Source organism: Macaca nemestrina, chromosome 16 (genome assembly GCF_043159975.1).
Source record: "Macaca nemestrina isolate mMacNem1 chromosome 16, mMacNem.hap1, whole genome shotgun sequence".
In the NCBI taxonomy this organism is placed as follows: domain Eukaryota; kingdom Metazoa; phylum Chordata; class Mammalia; order Primates; family Cercopithecidae; genus Macaca; species Macaca nemestrina.
In genome coordinates, this window is record NC_092140.1 from 85,816,069 (window position 1) to 85,834,292 (window position 18,224).

The 18,224-nt window shown below is 39.3% G+C and overlaps 1 protein-coding gene across 1 annotated transcript in view; it reads left to right on the plus strand.

Moving 5' to 3' along the window:
• The window catches only part of LOC105491741 (E74 like ETS transcription factor 1), a 48,536-nt gene that overhangs the window by 8,607 nt on the left and 21,705 nt on the right, over positions 1-18,224 (plus strand). The window contains exon 2 of the mRNA XM_071081452.1: positions 14,596-14,776. Within this exon, the coding sequence (XP_070937553.1) occupies positions 14,596-14,776 (181 nt within the window). The remainder of the gene's footprint in view (positions 1-14,595; positions 14,777-18,224) is intronic.

The following is an 18,224-nucleotide window of genomic DNA, read 5'->3' on the forward strand; positions in this document are numbered from 1 at the left end:
AGTGGCCAGATCTCGGCTCACTGCAAGCTCTGCCTCCTGGGTTCACGCCATTCTCCTGCCTCAGCCTCCCGAGTAGCTGGGACTACAGGCGCCCGCCACCTCGCCCGGCTAGTTTTTTTTTTTGTATTTTTTTAGTAGAGACGGCGTTTCACCGTGTCAGCCAGGATGGTCTCGATCTCCTGACCTCGTGATCCGCCCGTCTCGGCCTCCCAAAGTGCTGGGATTACAGGCTTGAGCCACCGCGCCCGGCCGGCATCCTGTTATTAAGGTTCATCTGTGTTGTGCCATATATCATTACTCCATTCTTTTTATTACTGAATAATATTTTATCATATGGATATACCACATTTTATTTATCCATTCTGTACACGTTTTCAAAGAACACTTTTTAAAATGAGGTTTGTTTTGGTCAGTTTCTTGTCGGAAATAGAGTTGGCAACTTCTCCCAGAAAATACTCAATCACCTGGAATATCCTTGCTGGGTAAAAAAAGGAAATTAGTACCTCTGTTGCTTCTAAATATAACTTAAAAAAAAAAAACTCCCCCTAACATCTGACACCTTTGATGTGTCTTAGTTTTGCTATGTGATCTTGAAAATTTTTGTCTCCTTTCCATTTCAGTGAACACATAGCACATAAAAGATAGGCAGTTATATAAACAGTGTTACTGGCCTTTTTTAAAAAAGAGGATCATTTTCAACATATTTAAAGAGTACTGATGAAAATAATTGTGTGTGTGTGTGTGTTTCAGAAATAGTAACCAAAATTCTCAATATTAGAGCAATTCTTCTTTTGGAAAATTGCTAAGGAATTGTTATTAGAAGTGCTACATTATAATATTTTGACTGGTAAACCTTTCTAAGCTGACCCATTTACTCTGTTACCACTTAGCGTAATGTTGAGAGAAGGTACTGAAGATATGAGACCAGGAAACTTATTAGCAGGATGATATGCAAAGATTAAAGTTAGGAAAGAAGTTTCCCTCCTAAAAGGTGATCTTTTAGGTGACAGTTTAACGATTTATTATATTTTGTGGTTTTACGTGATTTCTGCATTTTCTCCATTCTACTTTATTTTGTGGCGTATGCAAAATAAAACAAGAACATTTAGAACAAACTTCCATTGTTCTGTTGGAAAGGAGCTACTGGGAAGCCCAGCTATCTGTAATCTCCTCCCTCCCCTTTCCTACCTCAATGCACACATTCGGAAATAATTGATTATTTAAAGACTTAGGTGGGAGATAATTTTTTAAACAGTGATTGATCAGTGTGTGTTCAGTCCACTGCCTAAACTTTGACATAACATTTAATCATGAAAACTGATGTTTGTCAGTCAAGAGTCTGTGTGATATGGCATTAAAAAAAAAAAAAAAAACCGGCCAGGCGCAGTGGCTCAAGCCTGTAATCCCAGCACTCTGGGAGGCCGAGGCGGGCGGATCACGAGGTCAGGAGATCGAGACCATCCTGGCTAACACGGTGAAACCCCGTCTCTACTAAAAAAAAAAAATACAAAAAGCTAGCCGGGCGAGGTGGCGGGCGCCTGTAGTCCCAGCTATTCGGGAGGCTGAGGCAGGAGAATGGCGTAAACCCGGGAGGTGGAGCTTGCAGTGAGCTGAGATCCGGCCACTGCACTCCAGCCCGGGCGACAGAGCAAGACTCCGTCTCAAAAAAAAAAAAAAAAAAAAAAAAACATCAATTTGGGAACCTGGCTCTAGCTGTGTGACTTTAGACAAGTTTTTAAATACCATTGAGCTTTATTTCTTTCACCAAAAATAACAGAATTACTTCCCAAGGTTATGAGCATTAAATGTTTATGCAATGCATTTACCTATAGCATGGCACATGGAAGTCGTCAATAAATGTAGCAGTTGCTGTTGGTCCCGCAGTTCTCATATTAATGATCTGAGATAAATCAAGAAAAAGCTTTAATAGCTCTTGTCTTACACTGGATAATCTCTATTACCCAATTGGTAAGTGAGTGATGAAAGTGATTTTTGTGACTTGCGTTCCAGTTACACAAATTCATTCAGATTGTTTTGTTCTGTTGTCACATTTTTCCTTTGATAATCCAGAATGTCTGGGTTGATTCTAGAATAAGCCAATAAACTTGTGACTCAGGATTTTAAAAATCTGATAGACTTATGCTGTAAGGGAGCATTTCCCTTTAACATTTGTTTTGACATAGTTTGCCTTGGCGTTGTTCAGTTGTTTTGGAGTACCACTGATTTCTCCCATACCTATGAGCAGGTAGCATGAATCTTCCATTCTGGGACAGGCTCTGTTGGAGCTAAACTGCCTATATTCAAGGATGCCTTGCCTCATTTTATTCTTTGCTGTGTACATGCTGTATAAGATTCTTGTCAAAGTCCGTCTTTTTGTAGTAGAAATTGCCCCTTTATGATTTTATGTAAATTATTTGAGTTATATGGAATCTGCATGTTTAAAACACTTACCAATCTGGTAGTGACTACTCTGATGTTTATTAATCTACTTAGTTTGTAAGTTTTGTAAGTAAACATTTAAACATGGTTAATATTTACTATACCCCCCCAAAAAAAATCTACCGGTTTGTTTACCTCATAACTGATTCTGTTTACATATACCCACACACAACAACCCACCAATACTATTAAGCTTTCAAAGTGGACATTCCAATAAGAAAACAGATCATCCCATTGACTCTTACTTTTTGAGATGTATGGCCAAATTGTAATTTATCCTAGCTACAAAAAGAGAAATCTAGGCAAAGACTAAAGAAAGCCAATTGTCATGATACAGTTATATTAGGATTAGACTTTGTTAAAAAACAACTCCACAAGGATTTGCAATGGAATTTCATACATTATCTTGGGGAATTCTGGAGAAAAGACGATTTTACTTAGACCTTTATGTTTTTGATGGTGCTGTGCAAGAGAGAAGCCAGGATTCTTTCAGAAACACTCGAACACTGGCCAGGCGCAGTGGCTCACGCCTGTAATCACAACACTTTGGGAAGCCAAGGTGGTAAGATCACTTGAGCCCAGGAGTTTGAGACTAGCCTGGGTAACATAGGGGGACCCTGTTTCTATTTAAAAAAAATAGCGGGGTGTTTTGGTACCTACCTGCCTGTGGTCCCATCTACTCAGGAGACTGAGGTGGGAAGATCACTTGAGCCTGGGAGGTGGGGGCTGCAGTGAGTTGTGATCCTGCCACTGCACTGTAGCCTGGGTGACAGTGAGACCCTGTCTCAAAAAAAAAAAAAAAAAAAAAAAAAAACAGTAAAACAAACTTGTTTCAGTTGTAGGTCTAATACAGTGATCATTTGGAAGATAACTATCAATCTATATGTAATATAGATTTTTTTATCCAAGCGTTAATTGAGATGAGACTTTCATTATGACTTAGTAATAAATTCTAAGTAGTTTATCTATAGGATCCTGTACTGGTAGTGGTTAAACTTGTGGACTCTGGAGTCAGATTGCCTGGGTTCGGATTTCAGGTTTTCCTGGCTGGTTGACTAGTAAGTGTCAATAATATATAGCCTAGTGTTGCTGTGGGGATTAAGTGGATAAAGCCATATGATGTCTTAACATAGTAGCTGCTTCCATCATCACCACATTAGGGGTACCACTGTATTCTATTTTATAGTTTATTATATTGAAGAACTCCCAAAGACAGAGCCTAGAGAACACTGTTTACACGGCGCTGTAGTAAGTTTTTGTAGTTGAAAGCACTTTGACTATGTCAATGACCAGACACTTGAATTATTTTTTCCCCTTAATTAAACCACATGTTTATCTATGTGACATTTATAGCAGGTACATAATACATAAGAATTAGGATATTGGAGAACAAACACCATTGGGAAATGAGGAGGCTAATAGAGACAAGTATGTTTTCTTGGCACGGATATTAATCTTTGGATGTTAACCTTTTTGCCAAGAAAACATTACTTGCCTTAGTCTTGAATACAATGTAAAGATAACACTGCCTAACATCTTGTACAGCTCTTTGTAGTTTACCGTCTTTCCTGTATACGCTTGGATTCTTACAAGTCACTGTATGATAGAGATCATATTCTTCCCGTTTTCTCTAGTATAATGTTATCTTGAATTTATTACTAAGTAACCAGAGACCTGTATTAGAATCTTTCACCTATGATAGATTTGTAGGGCGGGGTTACAAAGGCATCCAGAGTAATTACTGTTCAAAGTAACCTAGCTGAATTACTAAATAAGTCTAGATTCCAGTTCTGATTTACTAATACTCTTTTAGAGTATCAACTGGAGGATAATTTGTCTTTTAACTATTCATTAATTTTCTCATTAATCTTGACAATACTTGATTTGTTTGTTTATATTTTAAGGGATGATGGGATAATGCAGAACAGTATAGGGATTTGATATATCATTTGAACTAATGCATTGAAATATTTTAAGTTTTTGGAATGGTAATAATGTAGATTTTTTTTTCCTTGAAAATGTGCCAGTAACAATGAAAGAAACTGAGGAAATTGCCAGGGAACAATCCCCACATACACAAAACCAGTAGGCGCAGATAGTTTCGTGGGTGAGTTATTTTTAACTTTACCAGCCTGGACGACATAGTAAGACTCTATCTCTACAGAGAATTTAAAAATTAGCATGGTGCGGCAGCCTGTACCTCTGATCTCAGCTGCTTGGGAAGCAGAAGTGGGAGGATCTCAAGCCTAGGAGGTAGAGGCTACAGTGAGCCATGATTGTGCCACTGCACTCTAGCCAGGAGTCTCACGGACAGAGGCCCTGTCTTAAAAATTTAATGAACTAATTTAAACAGTTTCAGTTCAGAGAGAGTTTCCTAATTCATTTTTACAAAACTGACATAACAAACTGATACCAAAACCTGGCAGAATGTGCATACACACATATAAACAATGGTCTAATCTAAGAATTGATATGTTGTTTAATAATTGATGAACATTTATTGTCTCTTACCCTTGCCAGGCCCTGCACGTGATATGCAATTTGTATTTTCATGTTTAAAAGCCTGTATGGTGTGACAACTCTTGTTATCCCCATTTTACAAGTAAGGAAAACATGTATAATGAGGAATCTCAAAAGAGGTTGAAGGGGAATGCATGTTACCCAGAAACACACAACTGTAAAGTGCCACTTGTATTGAAATTGACTGACCTGAGAAAGCCCAAACTCTTAACCATTATGCTAAGGTATAAGAGAGAAAAAGAACCATAAAGGAAAAAGAGAATATGAAAGACTGTTAAGTAAATTGTCTTTTACACTGATTATATCTAGGATTAGTGTGATTTTTTACTTTTTCACAAATACATTTATGTATTACACTTTTAAGAACTAGACTCAGGTACTACACCTGTAGTGAGTAAAACTATGATGTTCTTATAATTTAGACCAATGTGTTGAGCAGTGGATACTACAACTACATAGACTTTTCTACCTGGTTGCTAAAACTACTTTTTATTTTATAATACAGAATAGGACCCTGGGTGCAGTGGCTCACGTTTGTAATCCCAGCACTTTGGGAGGCTGAGGCGGATGGATTACTTAAGCCCAGGAGTTTGAGACCAGCCTGGGCAACATGACAAAACCCCATCTCTACAAAAAACACAAAAATTAGCTGGGTGTGGTGGCACATGCTTGTTGTCCCAGCTATTCATGTCGCTGAGGTCAAGGCTGCAATGAGCTGTGATTGTGCCACTGCTCTCCAGCCTGAGCAACAGAGCAAGACCCTGTCTTAAAATATATATATAGATATAGATATAGATATAGATATAGATAGAAAGTGTTTACAGGGAGCTTGAGTTAATCAACAGAAATATTTGGAGCTGTTTTAGTGGCAGATTTTTTTAAAGTATGTGGAGAATTTGGCTGTCAAGAATTCTTCACAGAAAACTTCGTACTGGGCCTTGGAGATCTATTGCACAATCCTAGCTTGTTTTGTGTAATACATCAATTTCTGAAATCATTTAAAATACACTTTGGAATTTAGTAATAATGGAAGCCATTGGGGAGGGGTTTTGTGTAACACATCAATTCCTGAAATCATTTAAAATACACTTTGGAATTTAGTAATAATGGAAGCCATTGGGGAGGGGCACTATATGGAAAGGAAGCAATGACGTTTTATACTCTTGGAATACAAATATGTTTTGTATTATTTATTCCCAAAGGGATTTGCTGAAAGGATTTCAACTTTTCATTTTGTTCACCAGTCACCCTAATTTTTGTGTGTGTGTTTATCCATGTATATGTACTGTGTGCAGAGATTTCCTTTAATTTTATCATGGTTTATATGAGGTAATGAAGGAATACCATCATAATATTTTGAAGATGTTTTGAAGTTTTGTTTCTCCTATCAGATGGACCTGATATAAAAAATAAGAAGCTTTTAAAACTTCTTATTGAAGTGTAGCATAAATACAAAAATATACATAAGTAATAAGCATACAGTTTATGAATTTCACGAAGTGAACCACACGTATGTATCAACATTTGCTTTTAGTTGAAACTAAATGTTGTTGCTAAGTGTGATGGTTAAGGTTTGTTCACCAATATTTTGAAAAGACTATTCTCCTTAAAAATAAAACAAAATCAAATCCCAACAAAGGTTAAAGAAAGCAAAAGAAATAATAAATAAAGCAAAAAATAATAAACAAAAGGGGTCAGGCATGGTGGCTCACACCTGTAATCCCAGTACTTTGGAAGGCTGAGGCAGGAGAGGATTGCTTGAGCCCAGGAGTTTGAGACCAGCCTGGGCAACATAGAAAGACCTCCTCTCTAAAAAAAAAAAAAAAAAAATTAGCCACACATGGTGGCACACGCCTATAGTCCCAACTACTTGGGAGGCTGAGGCGGGAGGATTGCATGAGCCTGGGAGTTCACAGATGCAGTGAGCTGTGATCACGCCACTGCATTCCAGCGAGGCAACAGAGCAAGACGCTGTCTCAAAAAATAAAAACAAAACCATGCCTGTCCATGTGAGATTGTAGTAAGTCAGTTTTTGAGAGTGTTTATCTGTATCAAATGTTGAAGGGCTTTAATCATCAAAACATTTTATTTATTGCTTACTAGAAGCCATGCATTATCACAAGTGATTTAATTACACATTATTCTTACAACAATTCTAGAATATATTATTATTCTTATTTTGGATAGACGTAGAAAGTAAAGCTTAGAGAGGCTGGATAACTTGCCCGAGTTCAGATACCCAGGCATGGTGGAGTCCTACCTTAAATAAGAACTTGCGTTTTTACTGTTGCACCCTGTTCACCATGTGTGTATGTAGTGCATTTGCTGCATGGTAAAGTATTGCCAGGTCGTGTTGTAATGGAGTGAGGTGCTGGGTTTTTGTTTTTTTAAATCAAATGTAAAAGGAAGTGATTTCAGGAATAATTCAGAGGTCCTCAAAGCAGTGTCTTCATAGGATAAGGCTTTGGGGCCTCAGCCTGATTCGAAGTCTGGGCACAGGAATTTGTGTCAAAGATGTGTTTTCATAGCAAGTGCAGTGTTTAATTTGTATGCATATTGGAGAGGCTTTGGGGTCAGGGGAGCTATTGAAGACTATGGGAGCAATAAGGCACCAGACCCCTCTTGGTGTTTTCTTGCCTCGATGCAAAGATATTGTGTGAACTACTTGAAGGTGTGCTCATTTTGCACCTGGCTTTAAAAAGTAGTGTCTGCTTTGGAAAAATGCTAAAGACTAAATTTAACTTGCTTTTTGTTTTGGGAAAATATTTTGTAGGTATTTCGTTTTAAGCTATTTTAGAGAGAATTTTCATGGGATGTTTCACAATCACCATATACGAGATTGAGTTCTGCTATTAGAGAAACTTGGTAAACAAGTTATATGAAAGTTCTTGTGCTTTTTCATACCCAAAAACCTGATGAACAGAGTTATTAATAAAGTTGGAATAATGATTCATGGTTTCTGAAATATCCACATAGGACATGGATCCACATTGGATTGTGGTATATGGAACAAGCAAGTCTAGTTAGGGAGTCACATATTGCCCTGCTTACATTGGTCACTTTCCTTCTCTTTTTTTTTTTTTTTGAGACGGAGTCTCGCTGTGTTGCCCAGGCTGGAGTGCAGTGGCGCCATCTCAGCTCACTGCAAGCTCCGCCTCCCAGATTCCTGTCATTCTCCTGCCTCAACCTCCCGAGTAGCTGGGACTACAGGCGCCGGCCACCTCGCCCGGCTAATTTTTTTGTATTTTTTTAGTAGAGACGGGGTTTCACCGTGTTAGCCAGGATGGTCTCGATCTCCTGACCTCGTGATCCACCCGTCTCGGCCTCCCAAAGTGCTGGGATTACAGGCTTGAGCCACCGCGCCCGGCCCCCTTCTCTTTTTAACTTGATGGTATTGCCACATACGTGATCAACCACAACAAGTGGAAACTATATCGTGGACAATGTTGAAATTTGGGGAACTGTGACTCTCTTCTGCTAAAACTTGGTTTGAATTTTACTATTGCTGCAAAAATGTTTGCTGAAATTTTGCTTTCAACATATATCCTAAATTTATCTATAATTAATAGAAAGGGGAAATCTCTTCGGAGCTGTTAAGACGTTCAAGAAAGTTATGAAACAATTGAAAATCACTTTATCACTGCAGTTTAATTTGCTTCTACATATTGAAGCTTTGGAAACTCTGATCTTTGATAGATTTTAATTCCAGGAGATCTTCCCTCTCCTGTCCCCTTGGTTTGTGGTTTATTTTGGTTCTGTTCAAAAACCAAAGGGGAAAATAGTCTGCAAGTGAATAGCAAAAGATCTAATAATTTAAAAATGTAATTGTTTGAATTACTAATATCCCAGATCTTGGCAAGAATAATTAGAGCTAACTCAACTTAGGGAATGCAGTTTTGAATGTTGTCATTCTTCAGAGCAGTGCTCCTGAAGCCTGGATGCAAATTGGACCCACCTGGGGAGCTTTAATATCAGGCTCTGGTCACACCCTTAGATAGTCTGATTTATTTTATCCCATGCGAGGTCAAATATTGATATTCTTAAATGTTTCCCACTGTACAGCGAAAATTGATAAGCACCAGTAGAATTTAATTTGATTTTGTGATGCAAATAAAAGAAAAGATGCTTAATCTAATTATTTAAATGATGAGAGTTTTTAGAACTGTTTTTTGAAGTAGCAGCCACTCAAGTGGAATGTAATGTTTTTGTTAAGTCATCAAAGAAACATTGAAACCTTCATTTTGTTTTGTTTTGAGATGAAGTCTTGCTCAGTCACCCAGGCTGGAGTCCAGTGGTATAATCTTGGCTCATTGCGGCCTCTGCCTACCAGGTTCATGCTTCTCATGCCTCAGGCTCCTGAGTAGCTAGGATTATAAGTGCCCACCACCACACCCAGCTGATTTTTTTATTTTTTAGTAGCGACGAGGTTTCTCCATGTTGGCCAGGCTGGTCTCCTCAGGTCATCCACCCGCCTCCGCCTCCCAAAGTGCTGGGATTACAGGCGTGAGCCACTGTGCCCAGCCAACACCTTCATTTCTTAAAAGTAGGTAACATCTTATTGCTTACTATTAAGGAGTGTGGCTATTTTACGAATATCTGCTATCTTCTTCCTGAAGCCCATCTTTTAAATAAATCTTGGGAAAGGGTCTGTTTGAAATGGTGTGGAAAAAACTGAGGTAGGTAAGATTTGATGATCTTCATCTAAGAAACCTGAAGAGTAATATCCAATCTCAGTTTAGAAACAATGAAAAGACTAGTTTATAGAAGTTATTTCAGGCAGGGGGAACAAATTGTCAAATGACAGACTTAAAACTAAATTAAATTAAGTCCTATTATTGGTTGAATTGTGCATGTGCACACCCATACGCCAATTCATACATTGAAGTTCTAACCTCTAGTACCTCAGAGTGTAACCTTATTTGGTTATTGGAAATAGGGTCATGGCAGATGTAATTAGTAAGAAGTTACACTACAGTAGAGAGGAGCCCTTACTCCACTACCTGGTGTCCTTATAAAAAGGGGAAATTTGGGCTGGGTGCGGTGGCTCACACCTGTAATCCCAACACTTTGGGAGGTCAAGTTGGGTGGATCGCTTTAGCTCAGGAATTCGAGACCAGCCTGGGGAATGTGGAGAAACCCCATCTGTACAAAAGATCCAAAAATTAGCCAGGTGTGATGGTGCATGCCTATAGTCACAGCTACTTGGGAGGCTGAGGTGGGAGGATCACTTGAGCCTGGGAGGCAGAGGTTATGGTGAGCTGAGATTGCGCCACTGCACTCCATCCTGTCTCAATTAAAAGGTCAGGAGGTGAGTGGAGTTGGATTTGGACACAGAGCCCATGTAAACATGAAGACCAGCCATCTGTAAGTCAAAGAGAGAGGCCTGGAACAGATCCTTCCCCCACAGTCTGCAAAAGGAACCAGCCCTGCCAACACCTTGATTTCAGACTTCTAGCCTCCAGAACTGTGAGAGAATAAATTTCTGTTAAGAGACCCAGTTTATAATACTTTGTTGCAGCAGCCGTAACAAACTAATATAGGTCCCAATATTTTATTTGTTTTGAAAATCTAAACCTAGGAAAATTCAGCATTTGAAATTTTACTATTTCTTTAAAAGGTAGGGAACCAGTTCTCTGGAATGAATTGTAGAATGTGTGGTTATAGAGTTCTTAGGTTTTTGATGACTCATACTTTAGCCAGTTACTAGTCAATCCAGTTTACAAAGCAGTTTATCACCAGCCCAGATCAGCAGCTGGAGTTTCAGGAGTGTGCATTTTTTTCTATTTATGGTAGTAGAGTGGTAAGAGTCTTTCTAGTCACCTGAGAGGTGTTTCCTAAATGTATTTTGTATATACAGATTCAAGCCTCTTACCTGACTATTCATTTTCTTTTTCTTTCTTTTCTTTTCTTTTCTTTCTTTCTTTCTTTCTTTCTTTCTTTCTTTCTTTCTTTCTTTCTTTCTTTCTTTCTTTCTTTCTTTCTTTTTCTTTCTTTTTCTTTCTTTCTCTTTTCTTTCTTTCTCCTTCCTTTCTTTCTTTCGTTCATTCATTCGTTCTTTCTTTCTCTTTCTTTCTTTCTGTCTTTCTTTCTTTTCTTTAAGTCTCACTCTGTCACCCATGCTGGAGTGCAGTGGTGTGATCTTGGCTCACTGCAACCTCCGCCTCGTGGGTTCAAGTGAGTCTCCTACCTCATGCTCCTGAGTAGCTGGGACTATAGGCTCATGCCACCATGCCCAGCTAATTTTTGTATTTTTAGTAGAGATGGGGTTTTACCATGTTGGCCAGGATGGTCTCGATCTCTTGACCTCGTGATCCACCCACCTCGGCCTCCCAAAGTGCTGGGATTACAGGCATGAGCCACTGCGCCCAGCACCTAACTATTCATATTCTTACGAAAATCTGAAGTTGATCTTTTTCTTGTATATGGATTAATAGCACCCCGGGGAAACTAGAGATGAACAGCTTTGAATATACATCCCATTTCAGTGGACTAGAAAAGAATGGACCATGCTTTTCATGATAAGAGCAAGAACCTCAGGAGAAGGCTGCAGGACTAAATTAGGAGTGATCATGGGAAGTGCCCTGCTGACCAAGAGGAACTGGCTATTCCCATAAGAAATTTTATTATAGACTGATTGGTGAAGCCTTGGAAATAATACTGAAAATCATACCTCTACCTTAAACACAGCTCCTTAATTATTCTGGTTTTCTAAACAGAGCCAAGTAAGTATGCCAGCAGAACAAATCTACCATGTTTGAAACTGACTACAATAGTGTATAAGTAAAGGACATGGACCCTGGAGTCCGTTCAAGTTAGTGTTATGATTAGGAGTAGATTATTTCCCTTGCTTCTGGTTTCTCATGTGTAAAATGGATAGTCCAATGTGTCTCCATCATAGCATTTTGTGATGATTAAATAGAGTGATAATTCACGTAAAGCAGTGTGCGAAATGACTGGTGCATATTAAGTACAAAAAATGTTGGCTAATAGCAATGGCAGCAGCTATGTGGCCACAGTGCATGCTACTCCCTCTCCCATTTCAGTGCATGAGAGCGAATAATCTCTTCTTGTGAAATGTTATAAGCTCAGACAGTAGAATCCATGAATTCAAAATATTAACAAAGCAAAACCTGGAAGGGCCTGTGGGATCAACTGGTGCTCTTTATTCATTTAAAGGTTCAGAAAATAAGGTCATGAAATCAGGGTTGGAGAAGGCCCTAGATCTCCTGGTTCCCAGTTTTTCTTTTCTGCTGCATGTTGCTGCCTTCTATATCACAGAACCATGTGTCTCTTTTAATTCTTCTCTCTTTTTTATTTTTTTCTCTTGAGACAGAGTCTCCTTCACCCAGACCAGAGTGCAGTGGTGCGACCTTGGTTCACTGCAACCTCCGCCTCTCAGGTTCAAGCCATTCCCCTGCCTCACCCTCCTAAGTAGCTGGGATTGCAGGTGCCCGTCACCATGCCTGGCTAAATTTTTATGTTTTTTTAGTAAAGACAAGGTTTCACTGTGTTGACCAGGCTGGTCTCGAACTCCTGACCTCAAGTGATCCGCCCGCCTTGGCCTCCCAAAATGCTGGGATTGCAGGCATGAGCCACCACGCCTGGCCACTCTTTTTCTTTTTTTAATCCCAAAGACTTCAAAACCATTCTTAATAAACTTTTTGCTTCAAAAGAAACATTTTTTTTCTCTTGACGTTTCTGTGTTTGAAATTTTTCTTATTAGTTTAAAAATTATTAAATTTAAACTGAATTTATGATTGTTTAAAGCATTTTAGCATATGCCTGACTCTACTTTTACTGTCTGTTATGGAACAAAGAAATTGGTAGCAGTGATTGCCTCTGGGAAGGGCACTGTGGTAGAAGTGACATTGATTATAATGGAGAATTCTGGAGAATACAGTAATTACCGGTTAGTAGAACTGGACAAGGAATAAAGTAGGAACAAGTATCTGTGGTTAACCAAAACTCAAGAACTGTATAGATTCAAAATTTTGGAAGTATCCCTTGTTATGTACACATTAGCACACTCTACCCAAGCTGCAGGAGCCAAATAGATTTGGATAGGGAGGAATACTTTGGTTTCATTTGGGTGAGAACTGCTCCTGTGAATTGCATTTTACACGCCTGTCTCTGACTTATCAGTGGATGAAGTGATGAGCTCTGTTCCTACCTTGTACATAGGGTTTTTGCAGCATAAAAGTGCTTAACTCTGGACTAAACCTTGAGAAGACCAGGAGCTTAATTGAGCTCTTAGAAGAAAAGAAAAGGAAAAGTGTTTTTAACAAATGCATGTTCATGCTAGGTGGGATTGCATGTCTACAGTTTACCTGTCAAAAAAGGAAAAGGGAAGGCTAGCTACACTTTGCTTTGGACATTTTATATATTTTCTCTAAGGTGTGTGAAGTGTATTTGTGTGAGTTACAGTATAATTTTTTTCTTTCTTTTTTTTTTTTTTTTTTTGTGACAGGGTTTTGCCATGTTGCCCAGGCTGAAGTGCGGTAGCTATTCACAGATGTGATTGTAGCACAGTATAGCCTTGAACTCCTGGGCTCAAGCCATCCTCCTGTTTCAGCCTTCTAGGTAGCTGGGACTACAGGCACATGCCACCGTGCCTGGCTTCTATAGTATAATTTTTGAGCCTCCTAGTTTCTGTTTTAAAATTTGTTTTACTATTTGAAGAGCCAGTTACTTTTCTAGCTAGCTTCCTCTTTTCTGAAACAGGAAGAAATATTTTGAAATAAAACGATCCAAATGTGTTTCAGGATTATTAACCATAAATTTCAGAACATAGCATTGTCGAAGGCAAGGATATTATCTGTTTAGCACCTATGATATATATTTAATTTGGGTAATTAAATTCTTATGACAGAAGTAATGTCTAACCTCAGTGGGTAGTTCAATAAACATTAATTTTAAAAGATGGAGGCTTAGTTGTAATGAAATCATAAATAATATTTTGAATATAACAGACTTACTTAAGGAAAATAGTAAGGTGCCTGGCATTATATTATCTATGAGCAGGAACTTTTTCTTACATTTGAGAAGATAGCTTGAACCCAGGAGATTTTATTTAATTAACATTTTATTTTTATGTCACTTCTTGGTCCATGCATATCCATTAATGGTATTATTATTATTATTATTATTATTATTATTTTTGAGATGGAGTCTCACTCTGTTACCCAGGCTGGAGTGCAGTGGCACAATCTCGGCTCACTGCAGCCTCCACCTCCCAGGTTCAAGTGATTCTCCTGCCTCAGCCTCCCTAGTAGCTGGGATTATAGGCGTGTGCCACCATGGCCCAGCTAATTTTTGTATTTTTAGTAGAGACGGGGTTTCACCATGTTAGCCAGGATGGTCTTGATGTCCTGACCTCGCCATCTGCCCACCTCGGCCTCCCAGAGTGCTGGGATTACAGGCGTGAGTCACTGCGCCTGGCTTTCATTTTTAAATTTTAATGCCATTATTTGGTTTTAATAGACAGAAATTTCCTAATGCCTAGAAGGATTGTAGAGATACAGCCTAACAATCTAAAAATTAAATTGATGGCTAGTATAAAATAGTTTTGAGCAGTATTTAACAAAAGCAAAACTGTGTTAACCCTTTGTTTTCATTTACCTCTTCCTAACCCCTCAGCTTGGCGATCCAGCTATTTTTCCTGCTGTAATTGTGGAACATGTTCCTGGTGCTGATATTCTCAATAGTTATGCTGGTCTAGCCTGTGTGGAAGAGCCCAATGACATGATTACTGAGAGTTCACTGGATGTTGCTGAAGAGGAAATCATAGACGATGATGATGATGACATCACCCTTACAGGTGCGTGTGTCTCCATCCAGTAGGACCTTGCTGCAGCACAGCGTTAGGCAGTGTCCTCATCCTGACTTTGTGGGGCATAAAACGCCCCTAACTTGGTTTTGAACTGTATTACCTTCAGAAGCTAGAGCCCTACATGGAGAAGAAATTTACGTTTTCTGTTTCATCTGCTGGTTTTAGTACTGTTTGTCATCTCCCATTTCTCCTTTCCTAAATATATTGAGATGAATATGACAAAATAAGAGGCATGTAAAAGGAACCAAACCTACTCAATTCATCAAGTCTTCACTGAGCACCTTTTTTTTTTTTTTTTTTTTTTTTTAAAGAGATGGAGTCTTAATGTATTGCCCAGCCTAGACTTGGACTCCTGGGCTCAAGTGATCCTCCTGCCTCAGCCTCCTGAATAACTGGGACAACAGTCATGCACCACCCCACCCAGCTCACTGAGTACTTTCTTATATGCCTTCCTCCATATTCCTGTGAATAAAATGAGTTGTTTTGTAGGGAAAGAGAGAGGAATGTTCTTTTCTTACCACTGCCACAGGAAGCGTAATGGTGGGCCATGACCCAAATGTATGATAAGGTCCTGGTATTTATAGATTTCTTTTCTGGTTCAGTCGGAACTAGCAAGATATTTTAAACTTGAAGATTAGCCTACATAAATGTGAGATTGTAGTAATAATACTTTCATCACTTAGAAACTGGTACATGCTTTCTCTTTCTACTCATTTACATTCCTATATCTTGGCCAGGGATGTTGTGGATATTTGAGAAAACTATTTGGAAGCAAATATTTGCATCTTTATTCATAAAAGAAAGTTTATCAGAAATAGGCATGACAAGGTATATCTGTAGATTTCATAGTGGCAAGTACTGGGGCTGCCTTGTTCTCAGCTTTACCTTAGCATATAGCACAATGCCTTAGAACTGAATAGTAAGTCTAAATGCAAGTTCTGATCTATTTAGGAAGTTAGCATATGATACAGTAACATTTTAAATCAGGGGAAAGGTAGAATGACTGTATCCATCTGGTGGGGGAGGGGCCCCACTGATAACATTGGTTGTCAATACCTCATCTTTGTGTTGTCCTCTGTTTGTGTCACTTCTCACACTGCTATAAAGAACTACCTGAGACTGGGTAATATGTATAAAGAAAAGAGGTTTAATTGGCTCATGGTTGTACAGGCTGTACAGGAAGCATGGCTGGGGAGACCTCAGGAAGCTTACAGTCATGGTGGGAGGCGAAGGGGAAGCAGACACATCCTACATCGCTGGAGCAGGAGGAACAGAAAGCAGAAACCACCAGATCTCATGAGAATTCATTCACCATCATGAGAACAGCAAGTGGAAAATCCACCCCCACGATCCAGTCACCTCCCACCAGGCTCCTCCTCCAACATTGGGGTTTAAAATTCAACATGAGATTTGGGCAAGGACAAATCCAAACCATACCACTGTCTTTTTTTTACAAAGCATTTTTTGCATATATTCACATTTTTAGTTCAGAACAAACCAATAAAAGTTTTTTGTTGAATCTAGAGTTACTTCTCCTTTACCAGTAAGGGAATTAGACTAATGAGGTTAGAAGTTTCTATTCATTGCTCTCTGATCTGTTTGTGTAACAGAAGAAACACCACTATGCATGTATCTGGCTTGTAGTTAGTGGGGGTGTAGCAGTGTATTCTGATGTAACTTTTAAAGCCTTAGGGTAAGGCTACAGTCTTTGCAAGTTGAGGACCACTGTCTTTCTGGAAGGAGTATTTCTTCCTAGTTCTAGTCATCAGGGAAGGCATTAGCCCTCAGAGAGGACATTGAATCTAGGAAAGCAGGTATTAGATCTTTAGGAGAAGGAATTGCCTCTTCCCTTCAGTGCGTCACTCCCTTGCATTTAGACCTGAAGACAGCAGATGACAAGATGTAGACAGGTTCTTTCCTAGAAAATAGAACTGATGTGGAGTGGGTCTAGAAGGCAAGCCAGATTCTCTCTTTGCGTTTTTTCTTCCCTTTCCCTTACCTCCCAACTTACCAAAACTTTTTAACTCTTCCATCCTTTTCTGAGCAATGTCATAAAGAAGGGAAGAACCTCGTAATCTTCCTTATTCCGCAGTGGGTACGACGGGTAGCCTTTGAGAAGCTCTAGGAGAAGAAAGAATAAGGATAGGACATTTTTGTTCTTACATGTGTTAGGTGGCACTTCAGATGATGTGTTAGTTTGCTAGGACTGCCATAAGAAAGTACCACAGACTGGTGGCTCAAATGAGACATTGATTTTCTCACAGTTCTGGAAGCTAAAAGTCTGAGATCAAGGTATTGGTAGGGTTAGTTCCTTCTGAGGCTTCTTTCTGGACTTATAGGTGACTGTCTTCCAGTGTCTTCCCATGGTCTTCCCTTTTGTACCTGACTGTGTTCATATTTCATCTTAGAGGGACACTAACCATATTGGATTAGGGCCTACACTAATAACCTCATTTTAACTCAGTTATCTCTTTAAAGACATTCTGAGGTACTGTGGGTTAGCATGTCAACATAGAATTTTGGGGGATACCATTCAGCCAGTAATAGATGATATTAAAGAATTACTGTGGGCTGGGTGGCTGACACCTGTAATCCCAGCACTTTGAGAGGCCGAGGCGGGTGGATCACCTGAGGTTGAGAGTTCGAGACCCACCTGACCAACATGGAGAAATCCCATCTCTACTGAAAATACAGAATTAGCCGGGCATGGTGGCGCATGCCTGTAATCCCAGCTACTCCGGAGGCTGAGGCAAGAGAATCTCTTGAATCTGGAAGGCAGACGTTGCGGTTAGCCAAGATCACGCCATTGCACTCCAGCCTGGGCAACAAGAGCGAAACTTTGTCTCAAAAAAAAAAAAAAAAAAATTATTGTTAGTATATTTAAGATATGATAGTAGTATTGTGTTAGACATCTTTAGGATACACATGCTGAGGTATTTAGAGATAAAATATGGTATCTTAGATTCCTTCAAAATAATCCTGTACAGAGGGTAAGGACTCGGGGGCAGTGAGTGGGGTATGGTTGAAAGAAGATTGGCTATTTGGTGATAATAGTTGAAGCTGGGAATGGGCACATGGGGATTCATTATATATACTATACTCACAATTTTTTTATTTTGTTTAAAATTTTCATAATAAAAAATTTGACCAGATGCAGTGGCTCACACCTGTAATCCCAGAACTTTGGGAGGCCGAGGAGGGAGGATCACTTGAGCCCAGGAATTCAAGGCCAGTGTGAGCAATATAGCGGGACCCTGTCTCTACAAAAAATTTTAAAAATTAGCTGGGCATGGTGGCCTGAGCCTGTAGTCCTGGCTACTCGGGAGGCTGAGGTGCTAGGATTACTTGAGCCTAGGAGTTTATGGTTGCAGTGAGCTATAATTGAGCCACTGCACTCTGGCCTGGGAGACAGGGTAAGACCTTGTCTCAAAAAAAA